Source organism: Antechinus flavipes, chromosome 2 (genome assembly GCF_016432865.1).
Source record: "Antechinus flavipes isolate AdamAnt ecotype Samford, QLD, Australia chromosome 2, AdamAnt_v2, whole genome shotgun sequence".
Taxonomy (NCBI): domain Eukaryota; kingdom Metazoa; phylum Chordata; class Mammalia; order Dasyuromorphia; family Dasyuridae; genus Antechinus; species Antechinus flavipes.
In genome coordinates this window covers 393,746,157-393,762,814 of record NC_067399.1, presented here as the reverse complement: position 1 = coordinate 393,762,814, position 16,658 = coordinate 393,746,157, and the positions used below count along the sequence as shown (strand labels likewise).

The window sequence follows — 16,658 nt, the reverse complement described above, 5'->3', positions numbered from 1 at the left end:
AGGCAATAAAAAGAGAAACTTAATAGCCACAAATAACAGCCTGGAAAGGTGAGCATAATTCTACAAGGCAAAAAAAAAAAAAAAAAAAGAATTTTTAATGGAGAGGACTTTTAAGCATTAGTGATGAAAAGAGCAGAGGCAAGGAAGAATATAGAAATGCAAACAGAAAGGAAAACTAGAATAATTTGATGAAATAGATACAGAGGATCTTGATTGGTATGAACTGTTTGAAATTAAATTGAAGAGAATGAGGGAATCTGTTTATATAAAGACAACAATACACAAACTAACTCTGAAAAATTTAAGAATATTGATCAATGCAATGATAACCATATTTCTAAAGAAATTAATATAAAACATGAGATTTTGTTACATGTCTCCTGTCAAAAAAGTGATAGACATGGCAAAAATAAGAAAATTATGTTTACTACGTGTTATAAGGTCCTCCCTGCCTCCTCCCTCCTATATACACACAGTATGGGAATTAGAAGAAAGGGGAGGAAGGTAAGTAATATTGATAGCTCCAAATAGAATTATTGAAACATTTTTTAATGCACAGAAGAAAATAAAATTCAAGGATGGGGGAAAGCACAGATAAGCAGGGAACTTTTAAAAATAACATGTGGAATTTATTATATATTTAAAAAGAAAAATAGTATGGAAAAAAAAAAGTTTATTGAGGCCCATAAGAACACAGGTTTTGAAGGTAACTCAACTTTGGAATAGCAATACCTTAATGTCCTCTGTCTCAAGATAATATAAAGATCATTGTGTCATGGGATATCAACTTAAATTTAGACTCTGTACAAGAGCAAAAGCATTATGATATTTTAGCAATGTACTGATTATATTTTTCTTTATTTCAGGTGCCTACCCATGCTTCTGTCATACTTCTGACCCAAATATTCCAGGTTTTTTCCCTAGGTGGACAAGGATCTTCTTCATGACAAAAGTTACATCTTATGTCTATGATTTCATATTGATGAAGCATAATATACTGTGAAACAGTTAGGTGGCACAGTGGATAGAGTACCAGGCCTGGAGTCAGGAAAAACCATCTTCCTGAGGTCTGAACCTAATCTCATCTACTAGCTATGTGACCCTGGGCAAATCACTTGACTCTATTTGTCTCTGTTTTCTCATCTATAAAATGAGTTGAAGAAGAAAATGGTAAAACACTTCAGTATCTTTAAGAAAACTCAAAATGGGGTCATAGAAAGTTGGACATGACTGAAAAAATGGCTAAAAACTAATATATTGTGAAGTATTGTGGCTTCTTAGCTGCTCTTAGAACTTCAGATGACTTTCTTTCTCTTCCAAATCTATCCTGATAATTTGTCACCAAATATTCTTTCAATGATTCAAAGACCCTTAACCCTATATGCTTCTCTCAGATTAATAATTAGTTTCCAAGTTCTGTTTGAAATTCTAATTCTGCAAAGATTCACATCCTTGGGTACCTTACCGAAAACTCTGTTTTCTCATTTGGCCCTTGACATTTCTGCAAAGCATGATTAGCATTTTTCAAAATTCTCTCAATATCCTTTTTGCACAGATTTGTTTATATGTCTCTTTTATTAGATTGTAAGCTATTTGGCTGTAGAGGCTATCTTTTGCCTCTTCTTATATCCTTGGCCTGCAACATAATAAGCACATAGTAGGATTTTTAATAAATGTTTAATGACTGATTATTTTGTGGGTCCTATGAGTATCTCACAACTAGAGCTCTTCATGATTCTCCAGCCATGTTGCAAGGCACCAGCCGATTAGGAATGCATTATTATAATTTCACATGTCAGCCTCCTTATTTGTAATGTATATAGTAAATACAATAGGTATCAATAATTAAGCATCCACAAAAGCACATTTATCTCAAAGCAACAAAACAAGTAAACAAGTAAAATCTAAAACAAAAGAGGGGGGAAGTTAATTTTTCTATAGTGGATACCTGAAAAACTAGGCCATTTAAGTAGAAAAGTCCCAAATAGAGAATCTTGCTCTTGTGGGTCAGAGAAAATATAGATGGTTCAGATATCCTAAATGAACCCCACCAAAGTGGGCTCTTGGCTCATACTCCCAATTCAAACTTACTTGAAGATTTGGCTAACAGCAGATGGCGTCTACTACTCCTAGAGTTCTGAGAGAAAATATTAAAAACAAATGAGTTGGGAAGAACCAAAATTTCCCCTCATTCTTTAGTCTTCATTTCAAGGCTCTGTCTCTTGAAAGACATTACTGATAATAAAATTGGATTAACTTTCTTAACAATCTTGTTAAGATTCCACTCAGGTGGGGAAACTCTTTGTGTTCTCTTCAGTTTAGGTAGGGATAAATTCTTTGATTAGATTGCCTAGGCTAGAGGTGACTTAGAAGTAAATGACACAGTGAAAGTCATTAGAATAGGTCCAGCTACTCAGTATAATATCCATTCTCTCATTAATTGTTAAACAATCAGAGTTGATTGTCCTCCTAAGGAACATCTCTCTTCTAATGGCATATAAGCTATAAACCTGCCATTAAGATTGTTTGTTATTCAAGTGTCACTAATCTTTTTTTTCATTTAAATGCTGGAACTATTAATAAAAAGATTAATTACCCAGAAATTACATCTCTAGAACCTTTTTAAAGTGCCACAATGTTAGGAGTAATATGTGTATATATATATATATATATATGTATATATGTATATATGTATATATGTATATATGTGACTATCTTCTTCATGATGTTACTCATGAGCCAGCACCATAGACCTTTCCCTCAAGCAATCAGCTAAATGTTTCAGTTAATTCTTTAGCAAAAGCATTTATTGGAATTGAATAGTTTAAACAGTAATTACAAAGCATCTCCCAAAACAAAAACAAACAGACAAAAAACATAGGCACACTCACACAAAACTCTATACAGTCTATAAGCTAAGAATGATGGCACTGATACTTCTTGTTGTTCAATCATGGCTAACTCTTTATGACCATATAGGTGAAGGAGAAGATAGTCACAGAAAGCATATGAGTGATGAGAGATAAGAAAAGGGAATAAGAAGGAGCTTACTGCAAATAGCTTCAAATTTTTCTGTAAAACATGAAGCAAGGTTCTCAGATGAGAAGAGGAGGGGAAAGGGAACCATGGGAGTTGAATGAGGATAAAAAGGGTGGGGAGAGGTGCTGTGGAAAATGACATAGAGTTGAGAAAACAGGTATAAAAGCAGCAGTGAGAGATCAGACAAAGTTGTATAAAATTCTGCAGAAGTCCCAGTCAGAGTATTTGCATGATTTTCTCCATCTTCATGCAAAAGCACATGTGTAGAACACAAGGTGATGAATGGTAGGACCAATACAAAAATGACACGTTGCCATTCACAAGGAGTACAATTTTAGGGGGATCAGGGATTCAAGAGAGAAAACAGTATAAAGTTAAATTGTTTTACCAAGAGGTTGAGATGGGGAAAGTTAAAGTAATTAGGGAAGCTAGGTGACACAGTGGATAGTCTGGCATCAGGAAGATTGAATACTCTTGCTGAGTTCAAATCTGACTTCAGTTGTGTAACCATCAGCAAGTCCCTTAACTCTGTTTGCTTCAATTTTCTCATCTGTAAAATAAGGTGGAGAAGGAAATGGCAAACCACTCCATTATCTCTGCCAAGAAAATCCCAAATGGGGTCAGGAAGAGTTGGACATGACTAAAAAACAACTGAATAAAGTACAAGAAAAATAGCCTGGGAAAGAAGTGAAGGATCAAGACTTTGGAAGGCAGAGTATAGACAAAAAGTAGGATTTTGTATAAGATAGAGGAAGAGGTGAAAAGTCAAACGATTATGGTCAAATAGGGAGGTATGGGAATGATTGAATATGGAGGTATTATATTTGTGAGTCAAGGATCAAGATCAAGGGTTTTGGTCTTGTTTGAGGTAGAATTGAAGAATAGTTCATAGGAGGTCACAGCAAGAGATGAAAGTATAACCTGCACAATAGGAGATAGATGTCCTGACCTACATCAAACTTTATCATCTTCCTTCAAGAGAAAGGTATAAGCAGTAGAAGGAGAAGGCCTGAGATCTGAGGTCAAAGGGAAAGTTAATCTTCATTGCACCAGAGATTTTCTACTTCTCACTTGGGAGACAGGTCTGGAAGTAGGAGGCAGAAGTCACTTTGTGCTGGCACAATTGAAGTTGTTACTTTGGGACACTTAGAAGATACCCAGCCAGACACCCAGTCTGGCCCCTTTCAGTCCTCCCTCAGGGTATATGTTTCTCCAAACAGGTTCATTCAGAAATTTTTCTACTTTTCTCACTTTCTTGTTTAGTGAAAATCTACACAACGATACATTGGTATCAGGGTTGGTTTAATCACTTTGTTATTGTGCTGGGCTAGATCCTTTAGCATTTAATGTCTTCACTGGATTTCTTAGGATGACAGATTTTGAACTAAAAGGGAATTGAAATGGCAGTTAAGCCCATTCCTTTCTTTTCACAGAAGACAAAATTGATATCCAGTAAACATCTTAAAATCAACATGTCTAAAACAGAATTCATTATCTTTCCCCACCACCTGTCCTCCTACCTAACTCATTATTGTTGTTAAAGGTATCAACATCTTTCTATAGAAGAGTAAAGTGGGTGTCTGGTAGAGGGTTAAAGAAAGAAGCAGAATTGGTATCTAAAAAACGGATATCTAGAATTGCTTAATGAAGGCAAACATATTGTGAAAGAAGATCCTTCATAAGAAACATTATTAATGAAATCTTCAACTGTTTTGTATCCATTTTGAAGACAGAAAGTTCTTGTGTATACGTATTTATTATCACACTTTTTTGTGGTAATGTAGAATTAAATGAAATGAGTTTCCATTTATTGAATAAGGCTAAGTAAATTCCATTGAAGTGGAAATATTTTTGCATTGACAAATATGAAGAATTAAGATAAACATGAGAAGATGATGAAGTAATCATAAGCAGGAAAATAAGTACAATAACTGAATATAAACAAAGATAAACTCAAAGTGAATGCTATGGCAACATAAAATTTGAGCTAATTTTAACAAGCCATGAGAAAGGCCTCACTCAATTATTAAACCTTCGCAGCAGAAATGGTATCTCTAGAAATAAAAATATAAAGGCTGATAAAAAAAAAAGACTGAAAAACTCTTATGATAGTTGATCACAGTGAAAAGTGAGAAAATTCAAGTTCCTGTCTTCCTTAACAAAAGTTCAGATGAAAGATTTCAGATATTGTCAGACATTATCCATATTTCTGGAAATGGGTTTACCAAAGATGGTTTTTTGTGTTTTTTACCCCCTTTTTTTCTTTTTAGTCTTTGTGGAGAGAAATATATTCAGAAGTAAATTTATAAAAACAAAAGGAATCTATAAGTTCTCAAGCATCAAGATTTCAATCTACTTAGTTTAGAACTTTTAAAAAAGGCTTTATGTTAAAAAAAAAAGTGTTAAGGTATCAGAATAATATACAAGAATTGAAAAACAGTGGTTACATATTAAAATTTCCTTTTAAAGTTTCTATTTTGGGGATAGGCAGCTACAAGCTCTACAAATGATAGGCCAACTAAGAATTTTTGATGATTCGGTATCAATTCTTAAACATACAGCCAAAGAAATATTGTTTAAGAAGATTAATAGAAAAAGAAATAAAATTAATAGATTTAGTAGGTGGATTATACATCATATAGCACTTTGAGGTTTGCAAAATGCTTTATATATGCTATCTCCTTTGAATCTCACAACCATCCTATAAATTAGGCATTGTTCTTATCATCTCCACTTTGTAAAATATCTGAGACAAAATTTTAACTCCACTCTTTCTGATTTTAAGTCCAGTGCTCAAAGATAGACGGCAGACATGGCAGTCTGATTTGTCAACAAAACTGGCTAATTTCCCAGTGGTTTCATCAGGCTCATGCTATCACTGGCTATCATTTCTTTAATGATCCCATGAATCTATGATCCTAGTAATTTCAATTCTTCGTTGATAATATATACTTATTGATTTAGGACTATATCTGTCTCTGCAATACCCTTTAAATGTCCCTGACATTTTTATTATAAAGTGATTATAGTTGTTTACAATTTTCAATCATCATAACAACACAGGAAGAGTATTGAGATTGAGAAGTTGGATGTTCACTTCATGTGAATTAGATTTAAGTGAGGGAAGACTGTGCAAGGTCACCTACTTCATTTTCTACTCCAGAATCATCTGCTTCCCGTGTTCAGATATAAATCAAGACACCTGAAGATGGCTTTGAAAGAAATAGGAGATCTTTCAGGAGGTGATTGGTGGATTCTTTCAGTATTCTTCACAAGGTAGTGACTATACTGTATATGAGAACTTCCCTTTTTTACAGCAGAGCAGGAAAATGGAATTACACACCAACCAGTGAAACAGAACCGTTTTTTGGAAAAGCTAGGTTCAAAACCTTTCCCAAAACTTTTCAAACATCCTACTTTCTGGTTTAAGGGAGAGATATCTTCTCTCTTAAACTCTGTTCCTTCCCTGAAAACCTCTAGAAACTGTAATATTTCCCCTTTTTTCTATTCTCCTTTGAGCAGCTGAAGAATTCTAATTTGCTTCCCTGTATAATGTTCTCTTTGCTACAATCCTTTTCTCACGCAATAAATGAATATAGTTGATATATTAGACTCTTGAATTTCAGGTCCCTTTTATGTTTTCAAATTCTGCTTCCGACACTTAGCAGCAGTGAGTCTCTTAAAAATATGCCTCAGTTTTTTTAGTTGTAAAGTAATAGAAGTGGACTTGACAGCTTGTGTGGTTCCTTCCATCTTGAAATCTATATAGGATCTTTACTACCTGTGTGATCCTGGATAAGTAATTTTCTTTTCCTATGCCTCGGAGTTGGACTAAACTTTTTAGATCTCAAATGCTCCTTCCAGATTCCAAAAAAAAAAAAAAAGAAAGAAAGAAAAAAATCCCATTAACAAATGCTCTATCATCCCTTTAGTCTTTTTCCCCAGGGGTAAGGAAAGCAGATCTTCTGCGCCTGCGCTCTTTCCTCCTACCATTTGCTATAGGATTAGGAAGACGCATTTTCTCCCTTCCCTCTCAAGCTTTCAGAGTAGTAAATGCGCATGCTCATGAGGACAGCCTTCCTCCTTTCCGATTTCCGCCCTTTCTTCAAACCTGGTCTTAGAGCCAGGAGGATCTGCGCCTGCGCCTGTTGGTGTGCCCCGGAAGCAGTTTTTTGGCCCTTTGACACGTAGCAACAGTACCGCTTTGGGGAGTCTGCTGCAGACCCTGGGGGGATTTTAAGGCCGCTGGGGCTGTTCCTGTTCTGGGTAAGTGTTCGCGGGCCTATCGGACAGCTTAAAGCCCTCTGCTTCTTGTCCTGGTCCCAGATCTGCTTTATTGGGTGGAGCCGCTCCGAAAGACCCGGTTCTTGCTTGTTTGGGCCGCACCCCCCCCCCACCCCGTCCCGGGCCGGCCCGAGTCTCTGGTTCTCCGGAATCAGACTGAGCTTTTTCACTCACTCTTTCTCTTCGTGTCTGTGACGTGCCGCGGCAGCGGAGTAGGTCTTTGGGGGGTCACAGCCGCGCCCACCTCGGGGCTCCTCCTGAGGCACCAACTCGCTGCCTCTCTCTCAGGTTCCCCAAAGAACCTTCTCCCCCTGTGATTCTTCAGATTCGCAGATTCTTTTCCCAAAGGCATTGAAGCACGATGATAACTTGTTTCTTTCCAGCCTGCCTCGAAGCAGGACCTTTAGCAGATCCAGAGTTCACATAACACCAGAGTTTCCATTCTTCTGTTGCAGATTATCCGCAATGTCAGGGTTCGACAGCTTTAATACGGATTTCTACCAGACCAGTTACAGCATCGATGACCAAACACAGCAGTCTTATGATTATGCTGGAGGGGGACCATATAGCAAGTAACTTTATGACTTTTCGCAAATTTTTTTTTTGCTCATATTTTGGGTGCTGTTGACATGTCTAATAGGAGGCATGCTAGACTTTGAGCTTGAAGGCCTGGGGACCTGTGTTTATATCCTATTTCTTAGAGCTACTTAGCAGTGTGACTTCTGGTCAAGTAAATTAATTATTTCACACTGGTATACTGAGATTAATCAACTGTCAGCTGGGTGTTGGGAAGAAAGAAATTTGCGAATTTTAAACAGCCAGATAAGTAGGAGTTATTATTATTATTAGGCATTTGTACTTTTCGTTTTGTCATATTGAAGAGTTCTCTGTGTACAACCCTGATTATCTAGAAGCTTGAATTTTTTTCAGTCTCTTTAATATTGCAAAAGATATTTTCAAAATGTAAAGTAGTCAGGGGAAAAATGAAAAATTAATCTCCTTGAAATTCATGTTGCTGTATTACAATCTTATTTCTTGCAAAAGTGTCAAGACATAAGTTGGAATAGACTTTTCAGTACACCAAAAAATGCTAATGCTAGAAACCCCTAGAAATTGAACAGTGCTAACCAGTCATTTGTTGTGAAAAAAATTTAAAAAGGATATACTTAGTTCATTATTTTAATTGTTAATTTTGAGACTTATTCAGATTATAATAGAAATTAGAAAAGGTAAAAGGTATGTTTAATGGAGTGTGGATTTCCTATTACTTCAATACCTAAACAACACAGCATTTGGTACTCATTTTTATTGCTTTTCATTTTCCTTCCTCACCCTCCCATTCCCAAAATTGTGAAGTACAAATTTTCATTTTACGAAGTTGGCTAGTTTTCTCAAAACCATTGTCATTGAGAGTAGTCAAAGATCTGAGTCCTGGACTGAATTAATCCACAAATTTGGTTGTAAAAAGTATGATGAACTAAGGCCTCTTCCCAAATTATTTTTCTATAGTTTGGTTCCAATTGATTCTCATTATTGTAATATTATCTAATGGCCTTCTAGATGGTGATCTTTCTGACTGTTGAGCATGTTTTTAGATTATGCTGGTAAAACTAAGAAATCATGTTTTAGCTTTGATAGTTTCAAGTTTTTTAAGGCTTACAATAATTAGGTTTTGCCACTGCTTCATATGTTAGATATGCAAGATAATTTCATTTTAACATCCGGCTCTGTCATTTCAGAAGACATAGTGACTTTCCTGATTTAGTTTGCTGGGTTATAGCAAGTCAATGATAAATTTTCAATCTGTATTACCAGTGAAAATCTTTAGCATTGGCTTTTACTGCCGCAAATAGCACATTTCTTTGAGTATCTTTTATACTTTTTATCAGTAAGGAGTATACTATTTTTATCCTGCAAATTTTGCCTGTCTTAATCTGTGTGTGCTTCGGAAACATAGTACTCTGGAATAGAGTGAGGGAAGACAAGTTCAAGCCTTTTTGACCATGACTTAAAGGAAATTAAGGGTGTCCCACTAAACCAAGTCCTTCATTAAGTCCTTGAAATAGATACATAAAACTAGGAGTAAAGAGAGCCTTAGCCTCTATGTAACATTGAAGAAAGCAAAGAATCAAGACTATTCTTTCTTCATATGTACTCTAAAAGAATAGGATTAAATGTTCTCTAAGGGCTCTTTCAGATCTCTACATTTTGAAAAGGTGGTTTTAAAAAGATAATATTTTAAAGACTTTATGGTCTTTATACTTTAAAAAGTAAAATATACTTTTAATATACTTTCGTAAGTATACTAAAAAGTAAAATATACTTTATAGAGTATACATGTACATTACATTAAACTGTTTACTGTCATGTTTTCAAAGATTAGATTTTCTCAACATATAGAAGACTTGCACAAAGAATAGTTAAATTTATATGTTTTGATTTGATTTGAAATTAATGGAATTCTTAAAGAGGTTTGGACATTTGAAAAACAATAGAGAATGGAATAAAATGAAATTATGGTTTTATTTTTTAATAGTAATAGAAAATAATTCATGTAATATTATATAAAGAATATTGTCTTTTGTGATTTTTTTAAGAGCTTAGCTTCAGTTTTATTTTATAAGCAAAACTTAAAAAAACAATAACAGGGTATTCAGAAGTTTATATTTGGTTATCTTTATTATGTTCTTGTGTAGTGGTCTTGTGAAGTGCTTATATTCGTATATCTTATATAGCACTTAATTACAAGTACAAATATCTTTTTATTCCCTATAATCAATAACCAGTATATCTAATTATTCTCCCAAACTTATCTCTTTCCTTCTCTCTCTCTCCCCCCTATGTTTTTCTCTCTCCCTCTTTTCCTTTTCTCTTTTGTTAATTTCCCTCTGCTCCCTCTCCACCCCTCTGTCCTTCGCCTATTTTCTTTTTAAACAACCATGGGGATAGATTAAACTTCACACAGTTGTTAAATTTGTATCTTTAAAAACAGCAACAAAAATGGAATAAGACTTACCTCTATTTCAAAGACAGACATTCAAAATTCTCTTGGACATTCCAGCACAGAACTCCAGGAGTCATTGGATGGACCTTCCAGTAAAGTATAAAATTACGGCATAGGGACTAGAACAGTTTTTTCCTCTCTTCTTTTAATTTTATTAACTGATCTTGTCATTATCAGTGAATGAAAGGAAAACTCATAAATTCTAGTAAGATAGGACTACCAGTAGTCAATATTAAGTAGGTATAATGGGAACAGTATAGCTAAACTAAAAAATTTTCCACAGCCAGAATGAAAGTTTAGGAATTTAAACTTCATTTATTGATTAATATTGGGAAAGAAAGAAAACATTTTAGAGTAATATAATTTTCTTTCCTTTACAGACAGTATGGTGGCTATGACTATTCTCAACAAGGCAGATATGTCCCTCCAGACATGATGCAATCACAGCAGCCTTATACTGGACAAATTTTCCAGCCAACACAGGCATACACTCCATCTACACCACAATCATTCTATGGAAACAATTTTGAGGACGAGCCACCTTTATTAGAAGGTATAAGAGTTTGTTTTGTTCCCCTTCCTCCCCGCCCCAGACAAAATAAGATGTTTTAATTTAGTAAATTGGCAAAATAAAAGTTTTAAATAGTTTGGAAGTCAGATCTAATTTAGATAAATGTCCCCAATTTCTTTTTTAAAAAAATCCTGTTATGGGTAACCCAGTTTTAATAAACTCATTGAAATTTAAAAAGAACTTTAAATAGGTCATATGATCCCACATGCTAAAGTTAAACTTAAAAGGTAAAGAAATAGGTTTTTATACTCATATTAGTTTGCAAGTGATAGTGCTATACTTAATATAAGTGATGAAATTCTAGCTGCAGAAAAAATAAAAAGGGAAAAAGCAAATTTGTTAGTAATGATTCTGTTTTTACCTAAAAACACTGTAGTAGACAGTGTATATTGTCTATACCATATAGCATATAAATTGTTATAAATTGTTTCTAGGTATTTCTTAAAATGTGATTGTGGCAATCACATAGAAAAATCTAAATTTACTCCCATCACATAGAGGCCCTGCTCTGCTGTCATAGTAGAAGAATTCTGTGTTATGAATATGGAATATTCTACAGATATGTAAAATTTATATTTAAAATTTAGGAAAACTTCCACTATTAAATATCATATCTATAAGTTCAGCAATCCAATTTGAAATAGTTTTATTTGTCAGGAAAAACTTTATATTTTGATTAAATTGGGATTTTTCTCCTAAATTAAAATAATGGTAAAATGAGACAGTTAGATGGTGCAGTGGATAGAGCAACAGCCCTGAAGTAAGGAGGACATGGGTTCAAATTTGGTCTAAGACACTTAATACTTCCTAGCTGTGTGACACCCTGGGCAAGTCACTCAATCCCAATTGCCTCAGCAAAAAAAAAAAAAAAAAAAAGAGTTAAAATATAAGTTAACATGTATACATTTTTATTTTTTCTTTCCTTAGAATTAGGAATCAATTTTGATCACATCTGGCAAAAAACACTAACAGTGTTGCACCCATTAAAAGTAGCAGATGGAAGCATCATGAATGAAACCGATTTGGCAGGACCAATGGTTTTCTGTCTGGCCTTTGGAGCCACATTGTTACTGGTAAGTGTTAAGGTAGAAACTTTTCTCTAAATAATACTCATCTCTTCACATATAATAAGAAGCAAAACAAGCAAGCAAAATATCTCAGGTATTTTCACTAAGTTTCACCAAAACCTGTTTTCATGCTTTTTAGTATTCCTCACATAATGAATAATGTTAATGTGTTTAGATCTCCAGTTTTACCAGTTCATCTTTCCCAAAGGACACTAATTTACCATGATTTCAAAAATCTGTTCACATTTCTTCTTCAAAATGAAAAATTGGTTATTAGCAAAAATCTTAAAAAAAAAAAAAAATTCGGGAATCTTTTGTAGTTTCTATTCCTTTCTTCCAAAATGACACATAGTTTAATTTTGTTAATTTATTCTTCCACATTTCCTTTGATAAAAGTGACATTCTTTTTAATTATTAGTTGTGCATTTGATTTCTCCTTTTCTCCCCTTTCATCAAATTGGAAAAAGAATAAAATATGTATGCATATTTTCATGTAAAGTGTGTTTAATGAATCAAACACTCTGTAAACATCTGATTCTTGTTTTTAACTTGCATTTTTTTTTCTTAATCACAGGCTGGTAAAATTCAGTTTGGATATGTATATGGGATCAGTGCAATTGGATGTCTAGGAATGTTTTGTCTATTAAACTTAATGAGTATGACAGGTGTCTCATTTGGCTGTGTCGCTAGTGTACTTGGATATTGTCTTCTTCCGATGATCCTACTTTCCAGCTTTGCAGTTATATTTTCTTTGCAGTGAGTATTAAATACTTTAACCTTTTTGTTTCACATAGTAGCAAAGTACTATTTATTCTTTTGGGGATATAAATAATACACAATATTAAAAATTGACTTTAAAAATATTTAATATTGCTTTCACTTATACCTGTACAAGAAAATTTGTCAATATTAGCCACACTTAACAGTCATAGTTAATCTATCGTGTTATTGCCATTATCGTAACGAAATACAGTATTTGTGATGATAGTTTTCTTTTGTTAATATGCTAAAATAATAGAGCCTAATTACTTTGATTCCTTGGACTTGTGCTAAACTTGTATAAATAAAATATGGCATATTGATATGCACTTTAAAAACTGGAAATAAAATATATAATACTAAATAGTTCTTTTTATCTAATGGTTTATAGGATTTCAAACTACCAGTAGTATTCATGACCTTAGATTTAGTCATGAAAAAGCCAGCTGCCAAGTGCCTAGTAGCAGATAAATAGTCAGATAATTGACTTATTTTCATTATAATTCATGGTTTAACTACTGTCTTTAAAGTGTATAATCTCTAGTACTTTATATTGATTTTGAGGAGAACTTTTTGTTGCTGAATATCAAACTGAAGTGGTAGAGGATTGAATAATTTTTTTCCCCTTCTGTATTCTTTGTTGACTTTACCAAGACAATATCTAAGGAACTCACAAGGAGAGGAAAAATTCTCTCATTCCTGTTTAAATGATTGGACTAGCTAATTTCTAGTCTCTTCTAACCTCTGAATACTATGAAGCCTCTGATATACAGAAAATAATGATATAAAGAGACTAATACCTTGTATATCAAATTGAAGATTCAGAAGAGATCCTAGCATTTATTAAGTACCTGTTTTTTGCTAGTCATTATAGTAGGTACAGTCTTCAGCATTCAAGTACAAAAGGGAGATAGTGTTTACTTCAAAGAAGCTCTCATTCTTAAGTAAATGTAAGGTATGTTTAAAATAAATATATTTCTGGATGAGGGCAAGTACTCATAACTGAGGAATTGGGAAAGATTCTTAAAAGGGAAAGCACCAAAAGTGAGCCTTAAATAAGAGAGCCAGAAGTTCTTAGGGGCACAATTAAGGAGATTATTCCAGTCATAGACATAGGAGATAGAATGTCACATATTGGGGAGCAGTCTTAGATCAATTTGATGGAATCCTAGAATACAGAATAGAGAAGTAGTAATGTGTAATTATTCTGTAAAGGTAAGCTCAAGGTAGATTGTAAAGGCTTTGAATTTGTATTTAGATGGCCACTCAATCTTAAGGTAAGGGAGTAATATGGTCAGCCTTATACTTTAACATCAAAATCAGTTTGACAGCTGTGTGAAAAATAATTTGTAGAAGGGAAAACATACAGGGAGATATTAGGCTATTGTAATAATCTAGGCAAGAATTGATAAGGACTTGGATTAGGAGATTTTGGGTATAAAGAGAAGGGTATAATAGAGAGGTTATTGAGGTAGAATTGACAACCAGTTGCATATGGGAAGTGAAATTGAAGAGTTGGGGGATGAATGATGATTCCTAAGTCGAAAATAAAGTTCCTGGAAGAATAGTGACAACTCTATACAGAAACAGAAGTCAGAAAGAACAGTGCATTTAGGGGGAAAGAGATTAAATTCAATTTTGTGCATATTAAAGTTTAAGATGCTAAATTTAATAAGGGTATCTTTGGGCATCTAACTAGAGATGTCTAGTATTTGCTTAGAGATGCAGGATTGCTGCTTAGGACATAGATTAGGTGTGGATATATAGTGGATATTTTGAGTATCATCTTTGTGGTACTGGAATTCCTGGGAATTAATGAGATCACCAAGATAGCACATAGAGATAAAGGTGAGAGCAAAGGCAGAATTCTGAGCTATATATGCAAGTGTAGTATGTAGGACTTGAATATTGAACCTGCAGCAAAATGAGGACTCGAAGAGACCCAAGAATAAGCTGAATCATTAATAAGATGAAGCCTTTTATTTGTAAAGTTGTGAGGTTTTTTTGTTTGGTTTTGTTTTTTTAGTCCATATGTGTGATGGAGAGAGTGTGTGGAAAAACATTGTGACTTTTTAGAATGTGTGGGGGGGGTGATGGTGATAGATTTTAATTTCCAAATCAATCATCAATGTAATCAGTGTAATGTAATTGAAGATGTATCTTATCTGTAATGAGAGGATAAGTAGTTCCAATGTTGTTTTCCCTGATAATGTCATGTGTAGAATATTGTGTTCTGCTCTTGTTTGATATTGATATTGATAAACCATAGAAAGAATATGACTAGGATGTTGAGGGGCTAATTTACAAGGGTCATTTGAAAGAACTAGTTAGCCTGAAAAAGAGAAGACTTAGACTTATAATAGCTGTTGTCAAGTACTTCAGAGGCTTATTAACATGTGGGAAAAAGATTAATTTGGTTTTAGCATTTTGTTAAAAATTGCTATCAGCCACATTTTTCATAATTTGGAGAGAGGGGATACTGACCGAACCTATAAATGTTTGATGTCTGAGCATTCAAATGTAATTTTTAAAAATAGTTAACACATTTTTATATAGTTTTCAGAACACTTTAAAATAACTTTACCCACATTTTTTTTTTGTTGTTGCAGGGGAATGGTAGGAGTTATTCTCACTGCTGGGATTATTGGATGGTGCAGTTTCTCTGCTTCAAAAATTTTCATCTCTGCTTTAGCCATGGAAGGACAGCAACTTCTAGTAGCATATCCTTGTGCTTTATTATATGGAGTCTTTGCCCTGATTTCCATTTTTTGAACTGTATATCTTGGATATTGGACATCAGTGGGCCAAATACTAAAAATGTAAAACATCGAACTCTTAAATTGGACCAGCAGACCACGCTACACCATCACTATCATGCAGATTTAACTCTTGACCTTTGGAACAATGGGAATAAACATGTATCTCTTGTTCATTTTTATAGAACTTTTGAATACTTGGATTTCCCGCAATGTGTCTAGCTTTAAGTTTAAGTGTTTGTGCTTATACGAATAAGATGTAATGTTTCTTTCCTGTTCTTACAGCTTTTAGAAAAACAACTTTGTTTCTTGCAAATTATTATGATGTTTTTGATAGATTTTTATCAAACAAAGGTGAAAGAAACCACAGTTAAAGGTCTTTCTAGACACCATTCCATGTAACACATTAGCAGATATTTCGATGCTAGATCTATTGCAAAACTTGTTTCCCAAGATAGAGAAGAAAATTTTTAGTACACTTGAACCAAATGCACTTGAAGCAAATGTGATTCCTGATGTAATATGTTGTGAGTTTGCATTTCAAAGGTTATTCCTTTAAATTATCTTATGTAAAAGAACTTGCTAAAATGCAAAGGAGTACAGATGACTCAGTCTACTTCTGATAGACTCAAAATGTGAATAAATGTTTAGATAATAGCATTAGCAGAAATAAAGTGACTAGGACTGGCTAGTCAAAACTAATGCTTGTATTAACAATTGATATGAAGTTCACAGTACTTCCCAGAAAAAAAAAAATCACTAGCCTTTTTGAGAAGGATACTTAAAATATAGCAGTTGTCATAATGCAGTTATCAATGTAAAGTACATTTGATGCTTATTGATTAAATTTTCCTGAAGTAATTTTATCTGTTGTTGAGTTGGCTTTTTCTAAATCATTTTCTCTGTCTTACTTTCTGTCAGTGCTGGTTTTGAAGTCCTTTTCCTGGTCTTACCAAGCTATAAGGATAGGTTTAACTGATACAAACTTAAAAAGAAAATATTAAATATAAAGTCATTTACTATAGCTTTTACAATATTACTTTCTTTTGCTGTCATCAAAACTACATTTGTCTCATTCTGAGTGGTGTTTTGTTTGAATTTCACACAGAAATATTACATTTGCATATTGAGTATTAACTATCCATGGTGAAAGTCACTGATTCCAGATAAAATATAAG

The 16,658-nt window shown here is 33.8% G+C and overlaps 1 protein-coding gene across 3 annotated transcripts; it reads left to right on the top strand.

The window, feature by feature from the left end:
* Positions 1–6,529: 6,529 nt before the first annotated feature.
* YIPF5 (Yip1 domain family member 5) lies at positions 6,530–16,341 on the top strand. 3 transcript variants are annotated; one of them, XM_051978640.1, is made up of 6 exons: positions 6,530–7,305; positions 7,779–7,895; positions 10,708–10,880; positions 11,826–11,971; positions 12,540–12,721; positions 15,334–16,341. In XM_051978640.1, exons 2-6 carry the CDS (start codon positions 7,789–7,791, stop codon positions 15,494–15,496), a joined length of 771 nt encoding a protein of 256 aa, XP_051834600.1. In that variant the 5' UTR covers positions 6,530–7,305; positions 7,779–7,788; the 3' UTR covers positions 15,497–16,341. The 3 variants fall into 3 exon arrangements, with proteins under 3 accessions (XP_051834600.1, XP_051834601.1, XP_051834602.1); XM_051978641.1 differs by lacking the exon at positions 6,530–7,305 and having other exon boundaries at positions 7,566–7,895; XM_051978642.1 differs by lacking the exon at positions 6,530–7,305 and having other exon boundaries at positions 7,793–7,891.
* The last annotated feature ends 317 nt before the right edge of the window (positions 16,342–16,658 follow it).